The 11,902-nt window shown below is 32.9% G+C and overlaps 1 protein-coding gene across 1 annotated transcript; it reads right to left on the bottom strand.

The window, feature by feature from the left end:
* Nucleotides 1-2,792: 2,792 nt before the first annotated feature.
* ARO2 (armadillo repeat only 2) lies at nucleotides 2,793-5,484 on the bottom strand. Its single transcript, XM_085713563.1, has one exon. The coding sequence runs from the start codon at nucleotides 5,166-5,168 to the stop codon at nucleotides 3,108-3,110; it is 2,061 nt and encodes a 686-aa protein (XP_085569689.1). The 5' UTR covers nucleotides 5,169-5,484; the 3' UTR covers nucleotides 2,793-3,107.
* Nucleotides 5,485-11,902: the final 6,418 nt, after the last annotated feature.

The following is an 11,902-nucleotide window of genomic DNA, read 5'->3' as shown; positions in this document are numbered from 1 at the left end:
CGGGCTAGCTCTTTGCTAACAAGATGGCGTAAGACCCAAGATGTTAAGAGTTCAATCCACCCTGCTCCAATTCAGTTATATATGTGAAACAATTTCTAACGCTAGCAATTCACCAAGAATGTTAAATACCAAGAGGGATTGGTGAATTGCTAACGTTCGAAATTGTTCTGCATATATAACTGAATTATGAGGAGTTTTAGAAGGCCTCAAATATGCAGAGTTTGGGGGTTCGAGCAGTAGAGGTGAATGTGGATTCCTTACTTGTTGCTAATTGTATTAGTAGAAAAAGTAATGGTAGCTCGAATGGCAAATCTTTGGTTGTGAGGATTCATTGGTTGATTAACTTGGATTGAGAGATGGTGGTGAAACACTCTTATCGAGAAGCTAACCAATGCGCAGACATCTTGACTAATATTTGATGTTCCCTTGATGGAGAAACAATTTTTTATGAATCTTGTCTTAGTGATCTAAGTCACATAATGATAGCCGATGTAATAGGGATTTCGACCCTAGTTTGCCTTTTTTTAATGCATTTGTTTGAACTTTTTTTGTGAGTGAGCAAAAAGTGTTGGGTAAAGAGCAAAATTCCATGGGTAATTGTGTTCTTCAATTTGGGCTGAATCTGGGCCCAACCTGTCACGGGAATAAATATAGCCCAACTTGAGTGGATAGTGTGCGGAAGCTTGGGAAAGTGCAAATTTGGAACCAAATCCTCAGTGTCATGTTATTACTAAAATAATAGGATTTTGATGTTTCAGCTGATTGATTTTCCAAATTTTATAGTTATTTTGTTTTTTTAAACCAACCTGGGTGGAATGCAAGGAAATAAACGTGAAATTTGTAGTATAGTAGCGTAGGTCTTCCTTTCTTTAATGTCCTACTTTTTGTATTGCGTGAGCGTGACACACTGTGATAAGCTTGCATCATGTTCCAATCGGTATTATTTATTGGTCTCTCAGTAATCAAATCATGCAATCAATATATTTGACGCCGGCAGATAAAGAAATAACCATATACATTTCATTTCATATAATACATTTGGTATTTGGACTTGTACAGTATCTTGTTGAGGGCTGTTTACAATACAAGTATACATCAAGTTGCACATGATAGTGGAACCAGGATTGTCAGCCACCAATTATCTGGCATATCTATCAAGATTAGACAAACTAGATTTCAAGCGCGTGGTATTTTTTATAAAAAGTAAAATCAAAATCTGCATATAAAAGATACTAAACATGAAATATGAAACGTCTGATCTCGATATATCGGTCACAAATGTGGTGACTATGTAAATGCGTCGAGTATACCATTGCAGATAGTAGGGGTGGACATCGGTCGGGTTCGGGCGGGTTCGGGCCCGAACCTTCGACCCATCCCAACCCTTCGGTTTGTGTATAGCAATCCATTTATGCCCATTTTTCTTCTTCGGTTTGTACGGGTTCGGGTCTTTCGGGTCACGGGTTTATCGACCGGGTATGCGCGGTTTTGAAGATTCAGAAGAAAAAAAAATTGAAAAAACAGTATAGTATCCTCAGATCTGTGTATTCATCAATACATCAACCAAGATGAAGAAGAACAAGAAAACTGAGATTTGAGAAGAATAAGATTAAGAAGAAGCTAAAGAAGTGGAAAGAGGAGGAAGATAGTCTATAGAAAAACAAGAGAGTGATAGAGCATGTTGTTAGCTTAGAGAAGATAATCTAGAGAAGCAATGAGATGATGAAGCTGAAGCATGCCTGCGTTTGCGTTTGAAGAAGCAGGGAGAGAGATTCAAGTTTGCAGGTAGCTTTCAATGAAAATTAAAGGAAAATAAATACTAGTAAATACTAGTGGTAAACATAAATAAATGATATAAAGAAGTACATTAGTCAAAAAAGGTTATCATTATAACTGTTTCAAAACAATTAATAATTAAAATAAATGCAATACAACTGTGAGAGAAAGCCAACAGTTTTCAAGAGAGAGCAGTGGTTTTGCAGTCTATGTGTGGTTTTGCAGGTTGTGTCTCTCAAAAGAGGAAATATTACAGCCTGTGTGAGGGTTTCAAACGTGAATAAATTAAAATATTATAGTGTAACTCGGGCGGGTTCGGGTACCCGCAGGTGAATATCCTTTACCCGCCTCTGCCCATGTCTACCCTTCTGAACCCGCATTTATGACCCGTTTGACCCGCAGACCCGCTTGAACCCACTCAGATCGGGTTTTTTTTTCGGTTTTTTTCGGGTTGGGCCGGGTCGCGGGTCCTTGTCCAGCCCTAGCAGATAGCCCGGTTTTTATGATAGTCAGGGATGCTTTTATAACGGTAGGATATTGTTGTTAGAAATTACAACCAAGTTGTAGAATTTTTTTTTTTTTGTTCTAGTTGCAGTATATTTTATTATGGTCAAAAAATTATATTGGCATGATGGAATCATAATGATAATAATATATAGAACTTGATGTGGATTTGTTTGAACATGTCCAACTCTAGCAGCTGAAATGTTTGGACCACGACCCATCGCCCAACCTCAAGTCAACTTGTCTTCTGCATATATTCCCTTTTTTCTATTCGTCCAACATTAACAAAAGCTGAGGAACCATTCAAAGTATTATTTTGAGGATTTTCTATCTGGTCCAACGCATAAGAGTTGGTAGATAATTGTAGACAGCAAAGTCTGGTACACCTTTGCTATTTACTTTGAGGTTAAAACCTTAAAAGTATATCATTATCATTATAAGATAAAAAGTAAAAAAAGAAAAGGGCTATAGAACATTTGGGTTAGGAAAACAATTCTCAAGGCAGTTGAAAATGTGTCCGAACAACCGAAGAAGTAAATTGATTGTATACGGATCTGGCTCCTCTAAAGTGAACAACTCACTTTAAAGTGTAAAGTGAGTATTATCAACCAATGATTAATAACTCAAAGGTGAATTTTACATGTACATCATAACAAATCACGAGTTCATTGAAATAACAACTAATTTTTCTCACTTTTCAATTTACTCACTTGAGAGGAGCCAAATTGATTGTATACATACTCCGAAGAATGGTGGAACAGATAAGAATTATGAATGGCTGAAAAACCTTAACATTTACAATGATGATGGGCAATGTACTATTCTTCCTACTGATGCAATTTATGATGGAATCCTCTTGAACCTCTAGACTGATAAAGCTCCAACCTACTCTTGGCTTCTTGCAACAATTCTTCAAGGGTTTCATCATGTTGCATGAAAGATTGCTTGGATGCCCATTCAAGCACTCCAAGCACCTCAGCCAGAGCAAGTTCCTCGCTATCTGGCACATGCAATGCAATGTAAGAGAGCAGAACCAATGCTGGAATCTGAACCATTTGTTCTCCAAAATACACAAGCTGAATCAAGTGCTTTGCCCCACCTGCACTTATGATTGCCTTGGAGTGATCAACATGAAGGTAGTTTTCACTGCCGGCAAATTTCCTAAGCGCGATTGACGCCTCCCTTGAAACCTCTGCCTCTCTTTCATCAAGAAGTTTTACCAATGGACCGATCATCCTTGTCTCGGTAGCCTTGAAAGTCCTTGCCAAATTCCCAATCGCCTTGACACAAGGTATGAGGAGATCCGAATCTGCTTTCTCAATTATCTTAAGCACTTGATCAACAACTGCTTTGCAGGCAGGAGAATTAGGCTTGAATGCAGATTTCCTCAATTCAGCATCTTTCTCAGCAACCGCAGTAATCTCCATCAACGCCATCGCGGAATTGTATTGCACAGCCTCCGGTCCTTTCTCAAGTAAAACAGCAAAACACAACAAAGCCCTTGATTCCGTAATGCTTCGACAAATTGCCACATTACCTTTAGCCAAATGCCATAGAGCTCTTGCTGCCATTTCCTTCATACTTGCCTTAGTCTCAGCATCTTCAGATTCCCTTCCCTTCATGTTAATCCCCGAATGCGAATAATTTCTCTGATGATTATTATGATTTCCTTGCTTCCCACCATCATTACCATTACCATTACCAAGTCCATTACCATTAGGAGTATTGGAATTGGTGAAAAAGTTCTGATTTTGACTTGCTTCATTTCCTTCATTAGGCTGCTTGGAAGCAGCATGAATTGCCATAGTACTTGTGATCACTCTATGCAAATTTCTTGGTCTTTCACCCAATGGATGATGTGATACACGACCGTGCTTATTGCCACCAACACCAACACCATCTTCGTTTTCATTTCCCTTCTTGGGATTAAGATTAGAACTAGAATTATTATTATTATTATTACTAGCCATAACAACAGCGGCGTGAATCGAATTCGCTTTCATACTAACAATAGCATACTTACTATGTTCCTCAACAGTTTCAAAAGCTAAATGACCAACAAGCAACCTAATAATATTATGCTGAGCAAAGAGTTCCTGACATTTAGGATAATTAGCAGCAAGTTCAGAAACAGCCCAAGCAACAACACCTTGAACTTTCATAGGACCTTCTTTAAGAATTTTCGCGAAAGCAGAACAAACACCAACATGTATCATATGTTCAACGCTCTCCGCGTCACGCCCAAGCAGACCAATAGCTCTAGCAGCATTCTCTTGTCCATCAGCTTTCCCTTCTTTGATCAGCTTCAAAAGTGGACCAACCCCACCTTCTTCAATTATAAGCTTCCCGTATCGGTCACTACCTCGTGCCAATGACACAAGCGAAGCAGCTGCATCCGAACGAACTTCTTGTGAACCGGTATATAACATAGCGATCTGCTCCCATATAAAACATAATATAGGTTCATTGGCTGCTATTGGTGGCAGTCCAAGATACTCGCCACCGCGATCATCTGCAGGGGCAGATACTCGAAGAAGCCACGAAACATCACCAATAGAGTTTTCTAGATGGGAAGATGTTTTACGGAAGGCTGCAGCTGGTATGATGGTGAAGACACGTTTCATGAGACCATTAGCACGACATTTTAGGACTAATGAAAGTGCTTTATCGAGTACTTGTTCTGTTTCTTCGATGATCCGTTTTGTTGGACGTTCGTAGAGATCAGAGCTCGCTCTTGCTGCTTGCCGGAGAAGAATAGCGAGTTTTTCTGTTTTGGATTTGAGCTCAGAACATTCTTGTTTGAATGAACTTGCTTCATCTGCTGCTTTTGTTACTTGGTCTGCTAGCTGGATCGGTTTTGCTAATATTTGTTTCACTATGTCACCCATTTGATGTTGGATGAATTCAACTGAATTCAATCTTTGATTGGATCAACTCGATTTGTTTGGTTTGGTTTGGTTCGGTTTGATTTGTGTTTGTGTTATTTGATTGATAAGAATAAAAGAATGTGTAGTGAAGAAGATGGTGTGTGTGTGTATAAATGAATGGTGTCAAATACAGATTCCTAACAAGAGGGTTGAATTGAAGATGTCTAAAGAATGAATGAGTTGGAAGGGATTTTTACGAGGTCAAACGCGCTTCTTCACTGGGATTTTAGAGAATAGATTATTGTGGAAGACAAAGCAAAGGCAAAATAGATTCCACAGCCCCCAAAATCCAGTTGGCATCTATAAATATTGAGTTTGGAGTTCCAATCAAAATTTTCATAACATATATGGGATGAGCGAGTGAAAAGACTAATTTGTAGTAGTAAATTATTACTAGACAAAATTTTGAGTATAGGTCCACATGGTTCCTCACCAAACTGATGATATATAGGTAGAATGGTCCCATCTAAGCTTGGACATGCAACATTTTTAAAACATCTAGAAAGAGTTTATGTTTAATTGAGTACCACAAAATTGAAGTATTACTCTAGGCATTGCATGTAGAGAAGGATACTTGATTTATACAAGAAATTGATGATAAAAAAAAAAACTAAACTCTTAATTTTTAAATATAAATAAAAAGTCAAATGTATCTCATCAAAATGTGAATCACATACGTTTGATTTTGTGTATAGTTAAGATAAGATGAAGTCACACACATGCAAGTCAAAAATATATGTGATAAGTTAGTAAGCATAATGATCCATAGTCTAGAGAAATATGATTTATTTATTTTTCAAATTGATAAAAAAAAATGCCTCCACGGGTTTTAAATATAAATAAAAGTCAAATGCGCTTAGTCTAAATTTGAATCAGATACATTTTACTTTTTGATTATATTTAAAATCGGATGGAATTACTATAAGTCAAAATGGACATTTTTTTAGAGGATCAAAATGGACATTTTGTTAAGTGAATATGTGATCTTTTTACATTAATGTCACATTATTACAAAGGTTGACCATTCATTTTGTGTGGCATATCATAGTGTATGCAAAAAATAGTGAATTAAGGTCTTGCATTCGAATTCAACATTGCGTATGCAACAACGTTAAAACTTTTAGAGAGATTTTACTGCACATTGGGTCTCACAAAGCTCGAGCGCTTAGTCTTCCCAGTTGCGTGTGTAGACGATACCCGGTCTACGTTAAAAAGGGTCTTGCTAATCAGTGCCCTAAGGGTATTGGTTAAGGAATCCACTAATAGAAATTTTGTCTTTAAAATATAAGCTTTTACTCTTATCTTAGCAATAATCACACCACTTTTTAATACAAACTTACTAATTTTAACACTTTAACAAATGCTTCAAGTGCACTCATTAGCATTCTCCATCCATAAAAAAATATACTCAACTATGCACATTAAATGTTTTTGAATTAAATGAGAAATATATTAGAAAAAGTAAACTGTTAAAATGTGTTCTTAGGCACATGTTAAAGAATTCAAAATAAAAATATATCTTTTAGAAGTTTTTTTAAGAAATATGTATTAGAAGTTGTGCATTCAACTTTTTAAGTCAAAATTTTGTTCCTTTCAATTAAAAATTCTACTTTTAAATTCTTTAATGGTAGTACAAGTTAACAAAACCCTTAAAATAATAGCACTAAATAATTCAAAAGCAGTTATCTTTTGGTTGTAATAGTGATCAAGATTGATATATTAGAAAAATAGCACTAAATGTTTTCTTTTTCTTTACGCCAACATTTTTTGTTACGCATAATCTTTTTAACAATATTGCATTTGTTGAATAAAGTATAGTTTGATTAATTTATTTTCAAAAACAAAATTAAAAAATAACATAAATTATTGAATCTAGGACTTGTATCAAATTGCATTTGTTGAATAAAGTATAGTTTGATTAATTTATTTTCAAAAACAAAATTAAAAAATAACATAAATTATTGAATCTAGGACTTGTATCAAATTTAGATAACAATAAAACATTATTTTTTTTTAAGGAGATTGCAATAAAACGCTCCTTAAGAATTTTAACGTTGCTGCATGTTCATGACTGAATTTGAATTCAGACCTTGAATAAAACTCATATCAAATTTAGATAGCAATAAAACATTTTTGTACAGAGATAACAATAAAACATGTTGCTCTATATTTGGACAATGATGTTAAAGCACCAATTGCATGCAATATGCATAATTGTTGCATAACATGACATTTCACTTACACTAATTTCCCAATGTTTTAGAGGGAAATCTGCAGTGATCAATGGTCAAAAGGACAAATTTGGTGGCATCACTAATAAAAAAACAAAGTCAGGAAACCGGACAAAGTTGCTGGAAAACGTGGTGGCAAATCAACATTATAGTGTTTTTTATTCTATGTTTTTTTCAAAAGAAATCAACATTAGTGTTGCTATTAGCTACTTTAATTAGCATAAAGTATGAATGAGACAATTACAAACAAACGTATATCATGTACATATATCTAAAATCCACATAGATTATTAGCCTATGTCGTGCTTAGTGTTCCATCTTAAATTTGAAAAGCCCTTCTCATTGGTACAACCTTTCGTGGAAGCATCCTCTTCTGGACTATCTAGCTAAAAACTACAAAGGAATAGTTGTTGTCTATGTCATGACATTGCTGAATTTGAACATTTCCATATGTCAAACTTTACAAAACTTTACGGTTTCAGTTCAGAAACACATGTGGATATAAAGCACAACACATAGAGGCTACTCATTATCACTGAAATCTTTAGGAGCACTCATCATTGTACCCAACCAAAATCATCCTCGGGTAAATCAAATTAACATAAAAGTACAAAACTTGGGGTGCATTTGATTTTCCCTTGGTATAAACTGATTATGACTTACTCCCTCCGGTCACATTTATAACCAAAAAACAACTTTTTAGGTACAACTAATAATTAATGTATCTAACTCATAAATGTGACCGAATACATTAATTATTCAATGTACTTAAAAAGTCATTTTTTGCTTATAAATTTGACCGGAGGAAGTAATTGATTTATGAAAAATGTTAACAAGTGCCCCCAAGACACTTGTTAAGAGTGTCTTGAAAATATTCTCTTGAAAAATTGTGTATTTTATTTTTTGAAAGTTGAAGAAGTGTTATTATGCAAAATTTTACTTTTCTTTCTACTTTTAATTTGTTGACTACTGCCTGGGACATCAGTTAACAAGACTCTTGATTTATATAGGGATTACACTCAACATTCCGGAAACCGGAACAATGTGATACTCCAAATAAACAACGAATAATTTTTAATATCCACATTTACGTCTAGCGTGATCGTAAGTTCAATTCTCACATTGCAATCATTAACTCGGCTCTGATACAATGTTAAATGGATTTGGATCTCATCTCAAAATTTAGTTTAAAGATTGAGGGTGCAAAATCACATATTTATACACTCAACGGTTCGAAAACTAGAGCAATATGAGACTTCAAACAAACTATAAACAACTTTTAAATTGCATGAAACACTTTTTTCTAGTTGTCGAATGTAATTTTTTTTAGATGTGAAATAACTAAAATAACTCTCACAAGTGCGAATAGAACTAAATTATTTATTCATTCATTTAGATAATTGTATAAATTTATGACTTTACATAGATAAACTTAAGTTAAACTAGGGCATCTACCATTGCAATGTAAGATCCAATTTAATTTTAGAGAAAAATAAAATCAACTTTTTAATCTCTGAGAGAAATAATTAAGTTAGTTCTTGCCCCCTTTACATTTTGTTTGGTTAATGAAGGAAAGATAATTATTTATTCATTTAGATAATTGTAGATATATATATATATATATATATATATATATATATATATATATATATATATATATATATATATATATGAGGATCCAGTAACTCTGCTTCATAACTCACTGTATATATTAATTTTCATCGATAAAACCATTAAACTAATAATTCTTAATATATATAGTTGATATAATTTGTAAAGTTTCTGTAATAAAAATAAAATAAAATTTGTAATGTTTCGTACAATTATAGAAATATTAGATACTTAAGTTCAATTCAATGTATAATACACTCTTAAAAATATAAATAAAATATTCATTATTACCAATATCCTAATTCTTTAAATATTATAAGTGTATTTGTCACTTAAATTAAAATGTATATTTCTTTCATTTCACTCTCACTTCTATTAAGCAACTGAAAAATCATCTTAGTTTCTACTCCCTTCCATTTCTTTGATTTTCTTCCACTCTACTTTCTTTCCTTTCCTTTTCATTTCTAATCCAAAGCATAATTTTTTTTTTAAGGAGATCCAAAGCATAAATGGGGAGTAATAAAAATTATTCCATGAATGTGTGTGGTGCTTTGAATTGAGATAGTCCCATTTGCTTCTATATATGCACTTTGGAAATGGTTCAGCTATAGTTATGGAGTTTTTCTAGAGATTGTAAAAGAGTTACACATAGGATAAAATATGTTTTGAACATGTGTTTATGAGTGGAGGGTAATATTTACCTTACAAATTGATTTTTTAGGATTGTGTTAGATCCAACCACAATTTTCAAGATGGTATCAGAGTCTCTCTAAGATTCATTAGATTACCTACTAACAGGTTTTCGTTATCGGACCATCCAATTCATGTCCTCACCTCACAAGCTGGATTATGGATTTTTTTTTAAAAGGTGCTATACCTTTCCATATATTTCCAGGACCAGTACTTATAGTTATAGATCGATCGTAGCTTGATGTAGTCATTTGTCTCGTCCGTTTGTTAATTTCTTCGGAAGGATCCGTTTGTTTAACTAATCATCAATAATTATAACTGTTCTGTAATTTTCTGCGCTTTTCATTTTCGAAATTATATTTTGTGTAATGTGTAAGCAAAGGTGATCTATCAAATCGTCACAACTACATCATACAATATGTATTTCTAAATATAAGCCCTTTAACTTTTGATTTGGCATGACATATACGTTAGTGTATTTATCAAAATCTTTTGTGTCGTAGTGAGAGATTTTGGAGAAAAATAATACTAAACTAGAGGAGTGGGGCAAATTATTTTTCCCTTATCCTTTTTTTTTTTTACCTTTATTCTCCCTTATATTGTAACATAATATGACAAGTTAGAAACGATAATACGTAAGGTTAGTTTTTGTTTGTTTCTTACAAACCAACAACGAGGAAGCTGTAACTATCACATAAGTGTCGCCCCCCTGGAAATTTTGGTTCAAGACAAAGTGCTTTCTCCCCTTTCCTTTTTCAGTTAAAAAAAGAGTTTTGTGGTACATATTATTTCTTAGTTTTATTGCATGAATAATTGAAAAGAACCAAATATAGATTGGAAAAATATTTTTTTGTATTTTCTTTTAATTTGCTAACGTAAAAGAATTTGTCAACAAAAAAAACTAACGTAAAAGAAAAATGGAAAGGAATATATGTCTTTTTATTTTCTTTGTTGTTTGATCAAATTGACTCCTCCCCAAGAGATGATCATGAAGAAAAATATAAGGTTTGAAAGAAAAATATAAATAGGAGTATGATTGTCCGCACATACAGTATGTACTAAAATAAAATTTTATCTTAAAAATTAAGTTTATGTCAATGTATCATTTCAATCAAAATGTTTGTGAATATAGTAACTTTTTTTTTTTTGAGAGAGTGAATATAGTAACTTGATTTTTAATCTTCTTTCATTATTTAATTACTTCAAAATTAATATCCTAAGAACTATATCAAATGGATTGCAAAAATATACAGCATATTTATACATACTCCAAAAATGATGGAAGAAAAAAAGAATAAGAAACCAAATAAGAAAAATTGTACCTTTAAAAAAAGTAAAAAAAAAATAAAAAAAAATCTAAACAATATTGATGGAATTTTCACGAAATTTGATGTTCACACATAATGTTTGGCTGAAGCACACCAGTAAAATACTGAAATACCCCTCGGCAGTTAACTGCCGCGGAAGTTAACCGACGGCAGTTAACTACCGCGGAACTTTGACAGTTAACTTCCATGGAGATTCAAACCTGAAGTTGTCATTATTAATATTTATTAAATGAAATTGTTATTAAAGGGGTTATAATTAAATGAAATTGGTATTATATTAAATGAAATTGTTATTAAAGGGGTTATAATTTTATATGTCAAAATTTAAGGGGTTATAAATTTGGTAGATACTTTGCTCAAAAAAAATTTGGCAGATACTATTTACATAATTATTATTAAAAGAGAAAGATACGATTATGTCAATAGTAGCCCAAGTTTCTAATTACAATAATAACTAATCGTTGAAAAAAAAAAAGAGTAATAACAATGATTTAATAGAATCCTTAAAAAAAGTTGGTCAAAAAAAAGAATCATTAAAAAAAAACTAAGATTTAATAGTAGTAAATTAGTAATTTCAAAAAAAGACAAATGCTTCTCTCAAAAAAAAAAAAAAAAGACAAATGCTCCCAAGTCCACTATACCGAAACCAATTCTATCTTCAATTCAATTTCTTAATTCATTTTTAATAAATACTATTAATTAAAAAAACTGAAACGTCTTTGTCATTTGTAATCTCTGTGGCCAATCAAAATCAATAAATATTAATAATGACAATTTCAGGTTTGAATCTCCACGGCAGTTAACTACCAAGAGGGTATTTCGGCATTTTACTGGT

Source organism: Medicago sativa, chromosome 5 (assembly GCF_051527215.1).
Source record: "Medicago sativa cultivar Bolivia chromosome 5, Bolivia_mono, whole genome shotgun sequence".
NCBI classification, from domain to species: domain Eukaryota; kingdom Viridiplantae; phylum Streptophyta; class Magnoliopsida; order Fabales; family Fabaceae; genus Medicago; species Medicago sativa.
Note: the sequence above shows the minus strand (reverse complement) of the source record. Positions and strands in the feature narration are given on the sequence as shown.